The sequence below is a fragment of the Eubalaena glacialis genome, chromosome 1, assembly GCF_028564815.1.
Source record: "Eubalaena glacialis isolate mEubGla1 chromosome 1, mEubGla1.1.hap2.+ XY, whole genome shotgun sequence".
Classification (NCBI taxonomy): Eukaryota; Metazoa; Chordata; class Mammalia; order Artiodactyla; family Balaenidae; genus Eubalaena; species Eubalaena glacialis.
In genome coordinates this window covers 5,145,646-5,162,371 of record NC_083716.1, presented here as the reverse complement: position 1 = coordinate 5,162,371, position 16,726 = coordinate 5,145,646, and the positions used below count along the sequence as shown (strand labels likewise).

At 43.3% G+C, this 16,726-nt stretch overlaps 1 protein-coding gene across 2 annotated transcripts in view; it reads left to right on the top strand.

Annotated features, from left to right (window-relative positions):
- DOCK1 (dedicator of cytokinesis 1) overlaps window positions 1-16,726 on the top strand; it is a 518,791-nt gene that overhangs the window by 312,724 nt on the left and 189,341 nt on the right. For both annotated transcript variants that reach the window (XM_061183775.1, XM_061183829.1), the window contains exon 29: window positions 6,227-6,321. In XM_061183775.1, the coding sequence (XP_061039758.1) occupies window positions 6,227-6,321 (95 nt within the window). The remainder of the gene's footprint in view (window positions 1-6,226; window positions 6,322-16,726) is intronic.

The window sequence follows — 16,726 nt, the reverse complement described above, 5'->3', positions numbered from 1 at the left end:
TCTAAAGATACAAAAATGGATTTATACCTTAAAATCATAGCAATTTTCCTTAAATAAAAGTCAAGGAACAAGAATGTGTTGTGTATGTGTTTGTGTGTCTCTGTGTTTAGTCTTCTTTAAAAATATTAACGAGCAGTTTAATGTAGGACTGTACTCATGCGTGTAACATATAGCACATGTGATTATATCCTGTGATTCTTCAGCAGTCATGGCATAGTGAAATCAGATTTGCCATGTGAAACATTTCATGCCTCATGTTTGATCAGGGGAAGGATAGTTGTAACTGAACCTTTATGAACAATTTCCCAGACAACACTTCAGGCTGAATAATAAACTTTTCAGAATGAGAAGCATTACCTGTGCTGAAAACTTAGGACTCCATTTAATTATTTGCCCTTTATCAGAGTAGTCACATGATCAAACTCACACGATTCATGCAAACTGTTAAAAATATTTAATCTGAATTATTCAGTGTTGCTGTGGGTAGGGAAGCTTCAATGTATTGTGAAAAGCGATTATACAAAATAGTGTTTAAAAATAACTGTAATTTGCTGAATTCCAAGTGTGTACCCTCTCTCCTTGCACAGAGTAGATCATCAGATACTTGTTGCATGTTGTGGTCCTGATTTCCCAAGGGATTTTGGTTCCTTAGACACAGTAGTTCAGAACATCAATTATTTGCAGACAATTTGATTTCCATTATAAAATGGCATTTGTGGTTTGGATATCATGAATTCATACTGCAAGGATTGTAAACCTTTTTTAATTGTTGTTAATCTGTCAGAACCTTTGTAAAATGTGTTCCTATCTATTAACTATACATAGAGAGTATTTGACTATTTTTCTACTTGGACAAATGCTCACAAAAATGAAAGATCATTTTGTGTTAAATAATTGGAAGTTTATTAGTAATGCAGTGTACGAATAGCCTAGACCATTTTCTCAAGACTACTTCCTTGTAAGAAGTGCTACTTCAGGTTTTCAAATTTAGCTCTTTCTTGGTTGGATGAGTCATTCCCATACAAAATCTCAGTTATTATCGACACCAAAGTCACAGGCCTCAGAACTGGTACTTTTACAGGCTCTCAAATGACCCTTTGGACCCCAAGACAGTGAAAGGATGGACCACAGCATGAAACGGAAAGACTAATCCAGGAAAGGAAAAGGGTGGACATGTTTGGCTCAAAACTCTCTCATAATAGAGACAGTCCCTTTAGGATGGTGAGCCATGCGGGGTCTTTAAGTTCTTCTGCAGTGGAGATGCTGGCCTGCAGAAGGGGCTGCTAGCTGTCTTGTGTCCAAGTTACTGAAGCAGGACCACAGGTGGAGAACTTACTCAGTATCTGTAGTAAGATCAGAGGTGATGAGGAGTACTCTGGACCTTCCAGGGGAGCCTGTACTCTTGACACTTGTCCCAACTTCCCACTAAATGGCCATAAAGGAATGTTTGTGGAGTGACTGAGTGAATAATGACGTATCCAAGAACAGTGCAGGTGGAAGTAACGCTTATTGGTTACAGGTTGAGTGAATGCAGGATACAGGACAGCGAAGGTTGAGAGAACCAGGCTGTGGGGTCCCTCTCATCTCCAAGGAGGACCCAGGGGCAGCCACAGGCTACCGTGCATCCCCACCTCTTTCTGTGGCCTCTCCCAGTCCTGTCCAATTGTAGGCTATGTAGGGAAGCCTGGTCAGGCAGAGCTCTGAGCTCTCAGCGTCCTCTTCATGGATTACCCTCCTGCCTCCATTCAGCTTCCATCCCAACCCCTGCTGGGAACCCCTACCCGACACCTGCCTTGACCTCACCTGGTGGCTATCGCCCACTGCCCCTTCCCTTGTACCTTGTCCATCCCAGTCAACCATCAGCCTGTGCTGGGGTGGTCCAGAGTGACTTCTCACAAATGGAAAGTGGTGAGGATGCTCACGGGGATTCTGAAAGCAAGAATATTTGCCAGGTGACTGTCCTTGCCTAGGAAACATTCTGCTATTGGGCAGGCCTGGTCTTAAAGAGCCTTGATTTCCATGTGAAATGGCCACCGAAGGGTGATTCGCAAGCTTGTGTAGAGAATGTCATGAGTAGGAGGGGGAGCCTTGCTCTGAGCATCCGTTTCTTTATTTCTTGTGACCATTCCTCGTAGATGAAGCTTTATTGAAGACTGTCTCCACTGGATGATGAGTTTGGGGGTGCAGAATCCTTTTATAGTGAATTCACTCAATAGCTATTCATTGGAGACTGACTTTGTGTTAACAGGTGGAGGAAGTGACAGCAGGCAATGCAGACGGGTCTTGCTCTCGTGGCCCCCAGTCTAGTGGAGAATATCACAGGTAGTCAGGGAGTCCTTCAAATAACCCAGGTTATCCATGCTCCAGAAGAATGATCCCTGTAAAGCAGCCAGACTGGACTGAGTCGGGTGGTCAGGAAGCCTTCTTTGCAGAGGAGAGGATTGTGGACTATCGAGGAATAGAAGAAAGAGCACTGTAGGTGGTAGAGCGGCAAGGGTACTGGGGGTGAGGTGCAGCCGGAGAGGTGCTGGGGCATCAAACTGCATGGGGCCCCATTGGTCATGCTAAGAGGCTTTGTGTTTTTCTGCTTGTTTGGTTTCCGTTTCTGTATCATTTATTTACCGTTTTTCCCTTAATTATTTTAAAATTATTTTTAAAGCATTTATTTTTTGAGTAAACTTTTTATTTTGAGAAAATTGTAGAGTCACATGCAGCTGGAAAAAATAATACAGAGCATCCCTGTATTCTTTACCCAGTTTCTCCCAACAGTGGCATCTTGCAAAACTATAGAACAATGTCAAAATCAGAATGTTGACGGTGATACAGTTCACTGATCTCATGTTGATTCTCTCCATTTTGCTTGAATTCTTTGCTCTATTTATCTTGAAAAATTTCAAACATACAGAAAAGCTGAAAGAATAGTACAATGAAAACCATTATTCCTGTCACCTGAATTCATCGGTTGCAAGCACTTTGCTATATTTGCCTCCCCTGTATCTCTATGTACCTCTTTCTATGTAGCCAAATCCCGTAAGCATGTGAGAAACATGTTAGTGGTTCAGCAAACATCTCTCAAGGTTGAAGACGATAGTCAGTGGCCTTAATGACCTTCCAGAACATAACAATCATCTCTTCATACCGTCTATATTCAGATTTCTCCTCAGTTCTCCCCAGTCTTTGTTGTATTTCATTATAGGCTTTCTCAGATCTGCATCTAGTCCAGATTCACATGTCGTATTTGGTTATCTCTCATTAATCTCTTCTTTTTTCTAGAATAAGTTCATCACCTCGTTTTTCCTTCCCATTCATGGCATTGCTTTTTAAAATTTTATTTCACTTTTGTTTATTTTTCTGAAGGGATAAAGTCATTAGCTTTGCAGACTTTCACCCATTCTGTCACTTTTGTTTATTTTTCTGAAGGGATAAAGTCATTAGCTTTGCAGACTTTCACCCATTCTGTCACTTTTGTTTATTTTTCTGAAGGGATAAAGTCATTAGCTTTGCAGACTTTCACCCATTCTGGAATGTTTGATTGCTGCCTTGTGTGCAGATTTGTTGCTGCAAATTCCTGTGTCCTGCAAACTGGAAGCTTGATCTAAAATTCAAGTTCACCCTTTTGGCAAGCGGAATAGAAGTTGGTGTTAAGCATTCCCTGGTGTGTCTGTTGGGAGTCTGGGAATGCCAGGCTGACCACTACTGATGATGCTGGGTTTGATCACTTGGTTAAGAGGGAGTAACTGCCAGATCTCTCTGTTGTGAAGATACATGCCCCTTTAAAGATTATCATGTAATCTTTGGGTAATACTTTGGCATCTGCAGAAAATTGCAAAGGTCCTATCCTCTAGCAGTGTTTCATCTGATAAGTTTAGCATATATTGATGGTCTTTGTCTGAAACAGTTATTTCTTTGACTTAAGAGAATGGTGACTTCCTACTTCTGAGAATCAAGACTCTTTGGCTTTAATCTAGGAACACTGGGAAGCCCCTGAGGACGTGGGTTCAGTGGGAGATTGGGGGAAGTGTTGGTGCCCTGATCAGATTTGTAATTTGAAAAGGTCACTCTGGGTGAAGTGTGGGGACCAAGAGAGACAAGAATGACCATAGGTAGATGGGCTAGGACTCCCCACTGGTAGTCCAGGTGAAAAAGGATGATCAGTTATCCAAGTGGGTGGGGATAGAGATGGACAGAAGCAGATGGTTTTACAAGAAGATTTTGCCTGTGGAACACACTGATGGCTCTTGTTAGAGCTGTCCTCTTATTGTATGGAGCATCTTGTGAATAATCAAACTAAAAATGCAGCAGGGATGGATTGATTATAAAAAGATGAAATTTTCACAGAATATCTCATGTTAATCTTCCAACTCCCCTCCTTGACTTGGAGATAGCAGTGGTAATAGTCTGTTCAGCCTCATCAGCCGTTCTAGGCAAATGCAGTGGTGGGGACCACCACCCTGGCTAGTAAATTATGCAGACCAACAGGGAAGCCTTGCAAAACCTCAAATCCGACAATCTGCAGCATTTTGTTTGATCAGCAAAGTACCAACATTTAACAGCTGAGCCATACTAATGAAGTATGGGACTGTGTTTCCTAGAGGAAAAAAAAAAAAAAGGAATTGGGAAAGTATGCTTCTCTTCTAGAATAATAAAAACCAGACCCTGTATCTCAATTATTAGGCTTTGAGGAGTGATCAGCAAGAAAGCCAGCAATTTCATGCAAATAGAGATGTGACTAAATTACGGCACTCAGCCGGCAAAGTAGGCAACCTGGTCATTAAAATGTGAAACTCTTGACAAAGTGGGGAAACTTAAGGAGTGAAGTATGAATTTCAGTAATTAAACTGGGGAGAGAAACTGTTCCTTGTGTCAGGGGGCACCTAGAACACCCCTGCTCACAAGCCCTGCTGGTCAGGGCTCCTGTGGGCAGAGTTTGGAGGACATGGTACTGACTTTTCCCTCTTGACTCTGCCCGGGATCCTAACCTCTCCTGCACTGGAGGCCTCTGTTGTTAAAAGGGTGATCACGATCGCTCCTTGAGTTTTTATTCATGGGAAGAGGCTTGACAAACCCCTCCCAAGGCAGAGATGACTCGCTGTAACCTGGCATTGCTGTTACTGTTGCAGAGGAAGCATCTTTGAACATTGGCTTATTGCTGCTGTCAGATGGAACTGGTGTCTCTTTGCAAGAAGTTCTTGGGTAGAACTTTGTGCTGGCAATTGCTTTCTTGGCTGCATAAATTCTGTTCACCACCTTGGTCTTCACAGCCATTGTACCTAATTATGAATCAGTAGATTAAGTAAATGAGAAACATCCACTCTATTTGGCCATCTCTGACTATGACCTCATTTTCCTACATGAATTCTCAGTTGCCTGTCCCCTTCCCACCCAGATCTTGAGGGAGCATGCATCCCGGGCTACCGGGATGTGTGCTTTTCAGGATAACCGCTTGTTTTGTTCAGGTTAGCTCAGAATAAGCACTAAATTGTCAGATTCAAGAAATTCTCCTAATTCTGACAGGCACAGAGTGGACCCACTAGGAAAGGGGAACCCCTTTCCTGATGCCAGGAGCGGTCTAATTGGCCAGGAAGCAAGGTCGGGCAGCAGGGCACCACTCGTGAAATTCAGGGACTATCTAGGAGACAACAGAGGCATAACTGAGGAGCTTATGGATTTGAGGATGCCACATAAAAGAGTCTGGCAATGCGACCGCATGCTCAAATGGTTTACTGGGAGCTGAATAGGTGCAGATGGTCAGGAGTTCCTGTTTGAGCCTTTCAGCTGTTAAATTACATAAGAAAAAGGAAAGGATAATAATACCGCATATTCAACCCAATGGGCCCTGTTCATAATGAAAAACCTCTGTAGAGTAAATATAAGACATAGTTACAACCTGCATGTTATGTTTGTTTAAAAAGGTTTCTTTAAGCAGAAAGAGTGTGACTATGTATTTGGAACCTTTGGGGATTTACTCTTTGTGACTCTTATATATGCCCAAGGAGTATCTTTTAATATGTCCTTGACAGAGTTCTCCAGGACACGAGGTGCTCAGGCAAACAGAAAAGCAGAAGGGTAATACATACCTCCTGTGAAATACATCTTCATTACTTTTTCATATGTTCTCATTCAGGTAAAAGAAAAAAAAAGTCATTTATAATGTAATTATTCCAGGGAGCATTGGTTTTCACCTTTTTCTGGGTGGGTTGTTTCAATGTTCTCTTTTTTATTTCAGGATTTCCTGATGGAAACATTCATCATGTTTAAGAACCTCATTGGGAAGAATGTCTACCCTTTCGACTGGGTGATCATGAACATGATGCAGAATAAGTGAGTAGGGGGGAAGGCTCTCCTTGACGAGGTGCCTGATTCATGTCTGGTGGGAAGGGAGGTGTTGCCTGGATACCATGGGGGCTCCCACAATGTACCGGGTGCGCCCCCTTCTGTGATGCAGATGGTCCTTTGGAGAAATGGGCCTGGAGATTGGGTGCTTTCCTTATGCCAGCACAGGCTCTGGGGCTGAGAACTTGGGCTCTGCCCCCTGGAGAAAACAAACATGAATGTGATCCGCCTTTCCCTTCACCTTTGTCAAGGGCATCAGTTTGCCATCTAATCTTAACCATATGTGTTTGTTACCCAAAGCGATTCTCAGCTCTGTGGGAGTTTTTTGAAAAGTGTTTGCATTTCACATATTTCAGCTTAAAAAAATCATGAGCATTTTCATCATACTTATTAAATATTAAACACGTGCGTTGTTCATCATCTTCCTGTGAGGGCTGTTGGTTAATTTTCTAGCACTTGGGTTTTATAATTTCTGTAAGCGCCAACAAAGATCATGGGGTTCTCAATCACATGTGGTTTCTAGAAGGAATTTCTGTTGACTTCTTTTTTCTGCTTCTTTCTTTTTGCAATTTTTATGGAGATAATTGTAGGTTCATAGTCAGTGCCGCGGTAAGAAGTAAAACAGGAGATCTTGTGTACAATTTACCCAGTTTTCCTTGATGATAACATTTTGTAAAACCTTGTAAAACCGTAGCACCAAACTACAACCAGGGGACTGACATTGATACAGTTTACCCATCTTCTTCAGATTTTCCCAGCTTGACTTGTACTCATTAGTGTTTGTGTTTAGTTTCTTGCAGTTTTTTCACATGCATGTGTTCTCAAATCCACCCTCACGGTGAAAACACTGAACATTGCCTTCACCACAAGGGTCCCTCTGGTTCCCCATTTGTGACCCTCCCCCTTCCCTAATCCCTGGCAACCACTAATTTGTTCTCCATTTCTAAAATTCTGTCATTTCAAAAATGTTATATAAATGGAATCATACAGGCTGTAACCTTTTGGGATGATTGGCTTTTTTTCTTTCACTCTGCCTAATTCCCTGGAGACTCATTTAGGTTCTCGTATCAGTGGTTTGTTCCTTTTCATTGCTGAGTTAGTGTTCCCTAGTATGGATGTACCACAGGTGGTTTAACCATTTTTACTGTTGAAGGACGTCTAGACTATTTCCAGTTTGGGGGCTATTACAAATATATCTGCTATGAACATTCCTGTACAGGTTTTTGTGTGAACTTAAGTCTTCATTTCTCTGGCACAACCGTCCTGGGATGCAAATGCTGGATTGCATGGTAATCATATGTTTAGTTTTGTAAGAAACTGCCAGACTCTGCCATTCTCTATTCCCACAAGCCATGTAAGAGAGATCCAGTTTCTCTGCATCCTCGCCAGCATTTGCTGTTGTCACCATTTTTCATTTTAGCCCTTCTGGTACGTGTGTACGATGTCTCGTTGTGGTTTTCATTTACGTTTTCCCTGATGTCTTTGCCTCTTTTTAATGATTTGTCCGCCCTATGGATAAATTCATAACAGCAAGGGCCTTTCCCTTTGCCTTTTGTGGGTATGCTCCTTTCCAGGACAGCAGGGATGGATTCGGCCCTGTGTACCATAAGCTGCGGGTTCTGAGCAAGCCTCCGCTAGGGCTGAGCCGAAGTAAGTGTTGTCCATCTTAAGTCATACGTTGCTGTGGCTGAAGCCTCCTTGCTCACATCGGACAACATCTGAGAATTAAGTGGAGAGGCTTGGGAGGGAGCGGCATCTCACAGCTGGAGATGTAAACGTGGCCAGCATTCACAGCAGGGGTCCTGGCCTTGGCCTCTTGCGTTTCCACCTGCTCCCTCTTGGGATCTGAATCCTCACCCAGAAAGTGAGGAACTTAAAGCACGAGGAGTTTCTTCCTTTTTCTCTGTCGGGATTAACTTTTGTGAGTGACAATTTAGAATGCGTCTAGAGAGCTGCAGTGTTCATGTTTTCAGTGGCCTATTTTCAACAAACAACAAACAAAACCCGCTGTCCTGGATCTACAGGAAGACTCGGGCTCTCCTTGCTCTGCTGGATGCTGTAGCTGAAAACGACAGACCCGTCCTTGCCGTCTAGCAATGAAATAACTCGGGGCCTCTGCATTTAACTAGACCCGGCAGATAAACTTGGCACTTCGGTAGTGAAACCACGACTCCGTTACTCCGCTGAGTAGAACTAAAGGCGGCCGCTGAGTCAGGCAGCCGGGCGGCCCCGGGTGTGGTCGGGAGGCGTGCGTGTGGACGCATGACCCCGCATGTGGACTTCACCTGTGCTGCATCTCCCCTGCAAGAGTGGCCGTGTCCTGGCACCCAGGCTGTGCATTCCACACCCTGGGGACAAGGGTAGGAGAGGGCTGCTCCTGCAACGTCAGATGCCATCTGTCCTCAGAAGTTGTGTGACTTGGGGACCCCAGTCCCAGGGGTCCCACCGAGGTAAACTGTCACCCCATTGAGGAGGATGCAGCCACACTTTACTTTGATGCTATTTTGATGATGATGGAGAGTCTGTTTTCAGTTATACCCTTACGGTTGCATCATAGCCTCTTCCTGCTACTGCGTCCTCTGCCTTCTCCTGCCAACACTGAGGTATCTGATCATCACCCCAGACCTGCACGTGGGTGAAAGCCACGTGCTCTGTGACTCAAAGCACGGAGCGCAGCCCTCAGAGTTTCCTTCTCCGGAGACCCTGTCCAGCTTCTCCCAAGATGTTCTGTAGTTCCCGGGGTGAGGATGTGGCTTGACCCGTGCTTGCTGGAATTGTGCGTTCCCTGCACTCCAGAGCCGGCCTCATCCCTGCATTCCTCCTCACGTACCACTCTGCAGGGTGCAGCCACGTGACAGAGATGCAGGTGTGCCGTGGCATCTCCACCAACCCAAGCCTTTGCGTCTCAGCCACAGGGAGGAGAGCTGTTTGTTCATAGGGAAAGGCAGCTCTGCAAGGCAGAAGCCCCAGTTTGTTGTGTCCTCGTAAAGGCAGATGCCGGAGACTTCTGAGGATAAAGTCTTGTGTCGATGATGATGGAATTAGGGTCTGGAGCCAGAAGTCCATCCTATTATCTTGGGCAGTATGTTCATAGGCTGCAGCCCTAAAAGACATCTCCATAAAGGAGGAAACACTCAGAATGTAAAAGCCCTGTGGTTTCTTTTATGTTGTGCCTAAAATGTACGGAGCTGTCTCATCAAGAATTCTGGTACTCTGAGGCAAGTCTTCCAGCTGACAGCGTTTCTTCCATCAGAACGTCCCAAGCAGGAGCTGTGTCTGTGTATGCCTCTGTGTGTGTGTGTGTGTGTGTGTGTGTGTGTGTGTGTGTGTGTGTGTGTGGTATGTGTGCATGCGCATGTATGTGGACGTTTGTGCATGTGTGTGGCTGTGTGTGCACGCACATGTGTGTATGTGTCTGTGTACGTGTGTGTGGGTTTGTTGATACCAAGTAAAGACCTTTTTTTTTTTTTTTTTGGCCACACTGCACAGCTTGTGGGATTTTAGTTCCCCAACCAGGGATTGAACCCAGGCCCTAGCAGTGAGAGCGCCGAGTCCTAACCACTGGACCACCAGGGAGTTCCCTAAACTTTTATTTGCAGAGATTCTGACTCTGAGAAGCTGCAGCCAATCCGCCTTCCTCTCACAGCTGACACACTTTGCAGGCACAAGGTCCCCAGCCACAGGGAGTAGCAGAAGAGTAGGCCATGAAGGAGGCATTTTAGACTCTGATCAAAGTTGGGGCTGTGAGGGACTTCCCTGGTGGTGCAGTGGTTAAGAATCTGCCTGCCAATGCAGGGGACACGGGTTCGATCCCTGGTCCGGGAAGATCCTACATGCCGCGGAGCAACTAAGCCCGTGTGCCACAACTACTGAGCCTGTGCTCTAGAGCCCATGAGCCACAGCTACTGAGCCCGCGTGCCTAGAGCCTGTGCTCCGCAACAAGAGAAGCCACCGCTCGCTGCAACTAGAGAAAACCCGTGCGCAGCAGCGAAGACCCAACACAACCAAAAATAAATAAATAAGTCAATAAATAAATAAATAAATAAATAAAAAGTTGGGGCTGTGATCATTGTAATTTTCTTTCTTACATCTTACTGCCTTAAAACGCTGCCCCCTCTGTTGAATAAACAATATTGGGTTTTAGAAGCTGAATCGGTTAGGTGGTTGAGGAAGATACTGCCTCCATGCAACCAACTAGGTAACACTTAAAGCTGTCGTAAGACATCTGGTTGGTGACCCTTTAGTTTTCTTTAACATCCTTGTTTAAATGCCAGTTTCAGAGAGGAGGGTTTATCTCCTTTTTCATTTAACACACGCATTCTTTGTGATGTGTTGTGCGTTTTCATCCTCAGGCTAAGGGTGAGCTGAAACGTATGCTTTCCACGTGCCAAGCACTTCTGGGGGGAGACTACAAATCATCATGTCCTTAATACCCTCAGCAGCACTCTGAGACAGCTGTTGTTTTTATGCCCACTTTACAGATGGGAAAGTTGAGGCACAAAGGTTTCTTAAGTTGCCAAAAAACACACAGCTGGGAGGTTATAGGGCCAGTATTTAAAGAGCCCGTAGCCTAAAACCACCCTGCTACCCTGAGTATGCCTCCTGTTTCCTGAAGAGAGTATTTTGTTTTGTTTTTAATCCTTATGTCTTTAAAACACAACTTTTCTGCAAGATTTACTACTTACCTGAGTGAATTTTAAGCACAGAAGTCAAGATGTTCCTACTTAGCTTTTTGGAGCCATTAAAAGTATATGCTGTTACAGAGGATCGCATCCATTACTGAGCTTTATGGAGTCCTGCTGTGAACTTTTAGGACAGAATCTCACTAATATCTTAATAAAATAATTTCCCATAGAAATTACATAGGTACCATATAACACTGTTTCTTTGTCGTTGTCTATTTGCCCCTTTTTATTCCTATGACTTAAGAGCTTGATATCTTACATGCTGCCAGAGTTGTCTGTTCCTCCTCCACTCCTTCCAGCATGCATCAGAGGATGTTTCCTTGCCTCCTTGGGATAAGCAGTAATTCCCAGAAGTTTCCAGAGTCTGTATCTAAGTTTTAATGGCACAGCTGGACATGCAGTTTTACCACCTACAGCTTAGAAATCGACAAAATCAGCCTCTACGGCCCCTTAAATATTCGTGTGCTTGTTCAGCTTTGCCTCTGCAGATGGACTGTTCTTCAATTCGTGGGGCTTGGATGCTGTCTTTAATTACATTTTACATTACTTTTGGGGCAACAACTTGTAAATCAGGAATCAAATTTATAGGATACAATGAATATCCCAAAGGACAGTAGTCACTTGGTTACTATATTCAAGATAGTAAGTGATTGGCAACGGCCTGACGTTATAACTCTGCTCTAGGATATACTAGTGTCAGACGGTGAGATGACATTTAAGATAAGCACAGTTCAGATATAGTAGATGTGTACTTGTGTGTTAGCATCCAGAAGTGCTATTTAATCTGCCCAGAGGGAAGCAAATGCTAAGTTTCCATTTAAGATCTCAGGTGGTATTGGACGCATAGACCTTCACTGTTGGCATATAAGTGCTAGTCGCCATTCTTGAACTTCTATCAGCTAAAATGTTCAGGTTTACAGTTTGTGGTGTGTGTAGCCTAGTCTAATGTTGAAGAATTATGCTGTGGCTCTCTTAGAGTTCTCTCTGGTTGTTAACACAAACGTGACCACTTAGTTGCATTCTGTGTCTTTCTTCCGGTTGTAGGGCTTGAATTCATCCCAGTAGAGTGTTTGAGCACCAATAATCCTGACTAGAATTTTAAGGTATAGGAGTGACTTGGTAGGAAATGAGTCTGTTGGTTTGACTGAGTTCCTTTTTCACCTTGAAGGAAGCATTTGTTATTAACTGCTTTTATTTACTTGCAGAAGACATTTCTACTGTGTGCCATGGGGTGAAAACAGGGGCAGGATTGAGTATAATTTTCAGATTTTTAGAATTAGACTTTCTTATTCATGTGGACTGCAGAAAATGGGATAAAACCTTTCTTACATTTGTCCACCCTTCAGACTTGCAGAAGAATTTTAAAAATTCAGTTACCCTGATTCAGCTTCTCACTAGGTCTTGTTGCTTGTGTCCTCTTCTCTTAGGATGAAAAATAAATTAAACCATCATTTTTACTTCCTCAGAGCTCTCATTGTTTACAGCTCTGATTATCAGTATTTTCCAGTGTCCTCTTTTGGTGTAGATTTTGTGTCTCATTCTCCTTGGTTTTGTCCATGTTAAGCTGGGGCCTAAAGGAGGTTATATTTATAATTTGTTTTTTTAATATCCTACACACATTCATAACAGAACTTGGTATATTTTACAAGTAAGGATTCCTAGACTGTGAGTATAAAATAGACCATGTAAAGCCATAGAGAAAACTGGAAGTTTTTTAGAAGCCAAAATACTTGAAGCTGCCTGGGAGACAGAGCACGAAGGAAAATATAATGGATTGCAAAATTCTCACTGGGTGATAAAAAAGATTCTTGCAATTTGTCAGGGGAGACTGGCAATTTATGGTGGAGATCCTTATATATGACATACTGAGCAAAAGAATACCACATTGAAGGAATCAGTTGAGAACTCAAAATTGTGCCCACAGAAAATGGAAGAGATTATTTTTATTTCAATTTTGAGATGCTTAAGGTGTTACTGGGCAGCATGCTGACCGTGAGCAGTTGGGCATCATTGGACGCGTCCTAAAGGCTAGCTTCTCGAACGTAGTGGATTTTGCTGAGCTGCCCAATTTAGTCTTGTCTAGTTGCTGACCATTCAAATATTGGAGACCAACCCATCTAAACTATTGTCTGGTTTGACTTTACCTGAAGTCACGGTTTCATCTTAAATTTGTGCTTTCAAACACTGACATTTCTTCCCAGCTTGGAATTTATGAGATCATACTGCTGTTGATGTCACATGTCTGGGTGTTACTCGTTTTTTGATCATGGCCGTTTGAAGGCCGAACAGTCCAGGGTGATGGGAGCACAGTCTGCGTTCTCGATCGTCTTTGCATGGCAGTGTTGGCTGATTTCTACTCCTCTTCTCTCACCTGTGATTCAGGCATTTTTGGACCAGGGAGTGTTTTCCTCAGTCCATCAACACAGTGCATTATGTTTCCACCAACCTAATGCATACAATACATATTCACACACTTACAACCACATATGGCTCCTTTCATTGGGTCAATTCTCCATGCATATTTTTGTAACTTAGCTATTTTTCTCCTGTAAAATATGGCATTTTTCCCGCTGATAAGTAGTATTCATCAGATGTATCAGCATCCAGGAAGGCAAGCTCACGGCTGTTTCTGCCAAAATTAATCTGCCATATAGTCATGATAGGAAGGGTCCTTAAGACTTAGAAAGGGATTCCATCTTTGAGATGCCAGGTTTCTTAGACGTCGTGAAACTGCTCAGAAGGCAGATTTGCAGGGTAGGCTCTTTGCAGGTATAGTGCCATTGGGTTTCATTGCTGTGGAAGAATTTTCGTCCTTGCCAGCTCTGTGCCTTGGGCTTAGATCAGAGAATATGTACCATTTGCTTTCGGGAGAGAGGAAGGTAGGGGTCCCCACTTTCTGGGGACCAGCCTGAAGTACTGTGGCACTAGCCACAGCCAGAACAGATACCTAATGGTCGAGTCTGGAAGGACAGCGTGTTTTGTTTCCAACTCAACCTCCTTTCCAGGAAACGCTGCTCCGGTGAAAGGGTATGGGGTTGAAATCTTTGTGCAAGTTAAAAGCATGGGTGTCAAGCATTTTGGGCTCAAGAGACTCTTGGATTATTTCTTCTCAACATCTTTTCTCCTTTCTTTGAAGCGTGGGGTTTTAGTTGTTGTTTTTAATTTATTTTTGAAAATAACTGGGTTCCTTTTGAGGTTTTACATATCCCATAACTTGACGGTTTTAAGCACACCTAAGTATCATTTTTTCCTTTGAAACAGTATTCAGTAGCTGACATAAACACTGTCACAACCCCACTAGCTAAGGACCAAAAGGAAAAATATATATATTGTTTTTGAGTGAAGAAACAGGAATTCAAAGTCAGGATAATGAAAACATTCTGGAATGAAAATTTCCCTAGTGCTCAGCATGCCTGCACATTCTTTGGCTCATACATCATAACATCACTTCATAACATCACTCTTGGAACCTTAATCCTCTACAGGGAAATTGGGCTAAGCGGAGATGTTTTGCAGCTCAGACCCCAGTTTGCGGGCACTGAGGCCCAGGCCTGCTTCCGGATTGGGCCCACTTGGGCTGCAGCCGAGCACATTTCTGGCCAGTCTCAGGGAGAAACACGTGAGATCTTCTTCCGAGGCAGAGGTGGCCATCGTGAAGCACCGAGATTCTAAGCCAGCTCTTGATTTGGATCTAGGAATGGTGCTCTGGACCCCACGTGCGCAGTGCTTTGCTATTAGTTGGAATTCTGTTTATCCTTTACGGCATTTTCACAAATTATTTTACCATTTTCCATACAGTTATTCTCTGGCATGGATACTTTTGCTCTTTGCTTAATAATTAAGCTTGGCCTAAAATTAAAACAGATAATTCCAGATTTTACCTGGTTGTTGATAACCACTAATTTATTGCACATGGCATAGATATTTTATACAGTTGGGTCTTATTCAAATGGCCTCTTTATTTAATTCCGAGATGAAAAATCAAAGTACTCTCCAAGGAATGGCAGTGATGAAGCACTCTTAGCCAGGACTCTCATTTAGGGAAGCGTGCTTTAGAGGAAGGTTTTGAAAGGGCAAAATCTGTTTAAGAATTCTCCGAGCCAGTGCCCACCTTGCTATGAGCTCCCGGCTGGTGTCGACGACGCCATCCTCCTGGCACTTAATGCTAGAGGATGTACTTCACTTTAGGAGGAATGAAGCCAAGTGCCCTCTCTATTTGCTGCATGAGACTGCTCTCAATGCAAAGCAAAATGGAGGCAATATATCTTATTATATTTATTATAGGTCGTATTCCAGATCTTTCCATATATTTCCTTATATTTTTCCATATATTTTATTATATTTATTATAGGTCGTATTCCAGATCTTTCCTATATTTATTATAGGTTGTATTCCAGATCTTTCCATCCTAAAATTTTACCTCCAGTGTTCCTGGGACTTAGCAGAAAGCGTGTGTAGTGTGAGACCCTCTGGTGTCATGCTTTTAAGTCTAGAATGGGTGGAGGAGGAAGCCCATGATAACTGAATGCTTGCTGTGTTGCCAGCATTGTCTTAGGTATCTGTTCTGTGGTTCTCCACCCGGGGCGCTTTCCCCCCCAGAGGACATTCGGCAAATGTCCAGACACAATTTGGTATCACAGTGCGGACTACTGGCATCTTGTGGGGAGAATCCAGTGATGCTGCTGAACATCCTTCCGTGTACGTGAGAGTCACCTGCTGCAAAGAATCATCCCCCCCCATGTCAACTATGTCCCCATTTTATGGATGAAAAAACTGAGTCTCAGTAATGTTAGGTAATTAATAGAAATATATGTCATCCATTTCAGTGATCCTCTTTTCTTTATTTCCGCTTTTCTCAGCCACCCTTCTCTGTTGCATGACCCCAGCAAAGACAGGAGCCTTTACCATAAATAATAGCAGCCGTCCACTGACGATGCCAGGGCTGAGCTTTCCTGTAGAGGGTGAGGATTGGAGGCAGTTTTCCCCAAGATGCCCTGCCAGGTGCTACAGCTTCACAGAAGATCCCTGTGGGCGTGGCTCAGGTTCACGTGACAATGAGAGTAAGTGACACTGATAAGAATTTAGATCCCAGGAGTGCCCTTCTAGTGCCTGGCACATAGGACATGTGTGGAAAATATTAGCAAGTGTCTCTTATGGGGGAGTTACGGTTTTTGTTTTTGTTTTGTTCTACATACAAGTGAGATCATACAGTGTTTGTCTTTTTCTGTCTGACTTATTTCACTTAGCATAATGCCTTCAAGGTCCATCCATGTTTTCACAAATGACAGGATTTCCTTCTTTCTCATGGCTAACATTCTACTGTATATATACACCACATCTTTTTTATCCATGCATCTTTGAACCTTGTTTCAGGGATGTGTGTTGCTGATATCTTTTCTTACTCAGTGAGTCCTTTTTTTTTTTTTACCCCCTCTTAAGAGTGGTGTTTCTGGGTTGACATTAAAATTTTTTATTTGAAAAAATTTATTTAAAAAAAATCTTTGAGGACTCTTGCAGAAGGAAACCGAGTGGACTTCCTGCTGGTCAGTTGGTCCTAACAAGCATGGTGACCGTCCAAATAGTGGGGCTTAACATTTTTTCTATATGGAAGGTCCGTGAAATGCAGTTTTTGACATGAAATCATCTTGAAGATTGAACATGGAATTACACCATTATTTATCAAGCTCTTGTTCTTCTCTAGACACAAG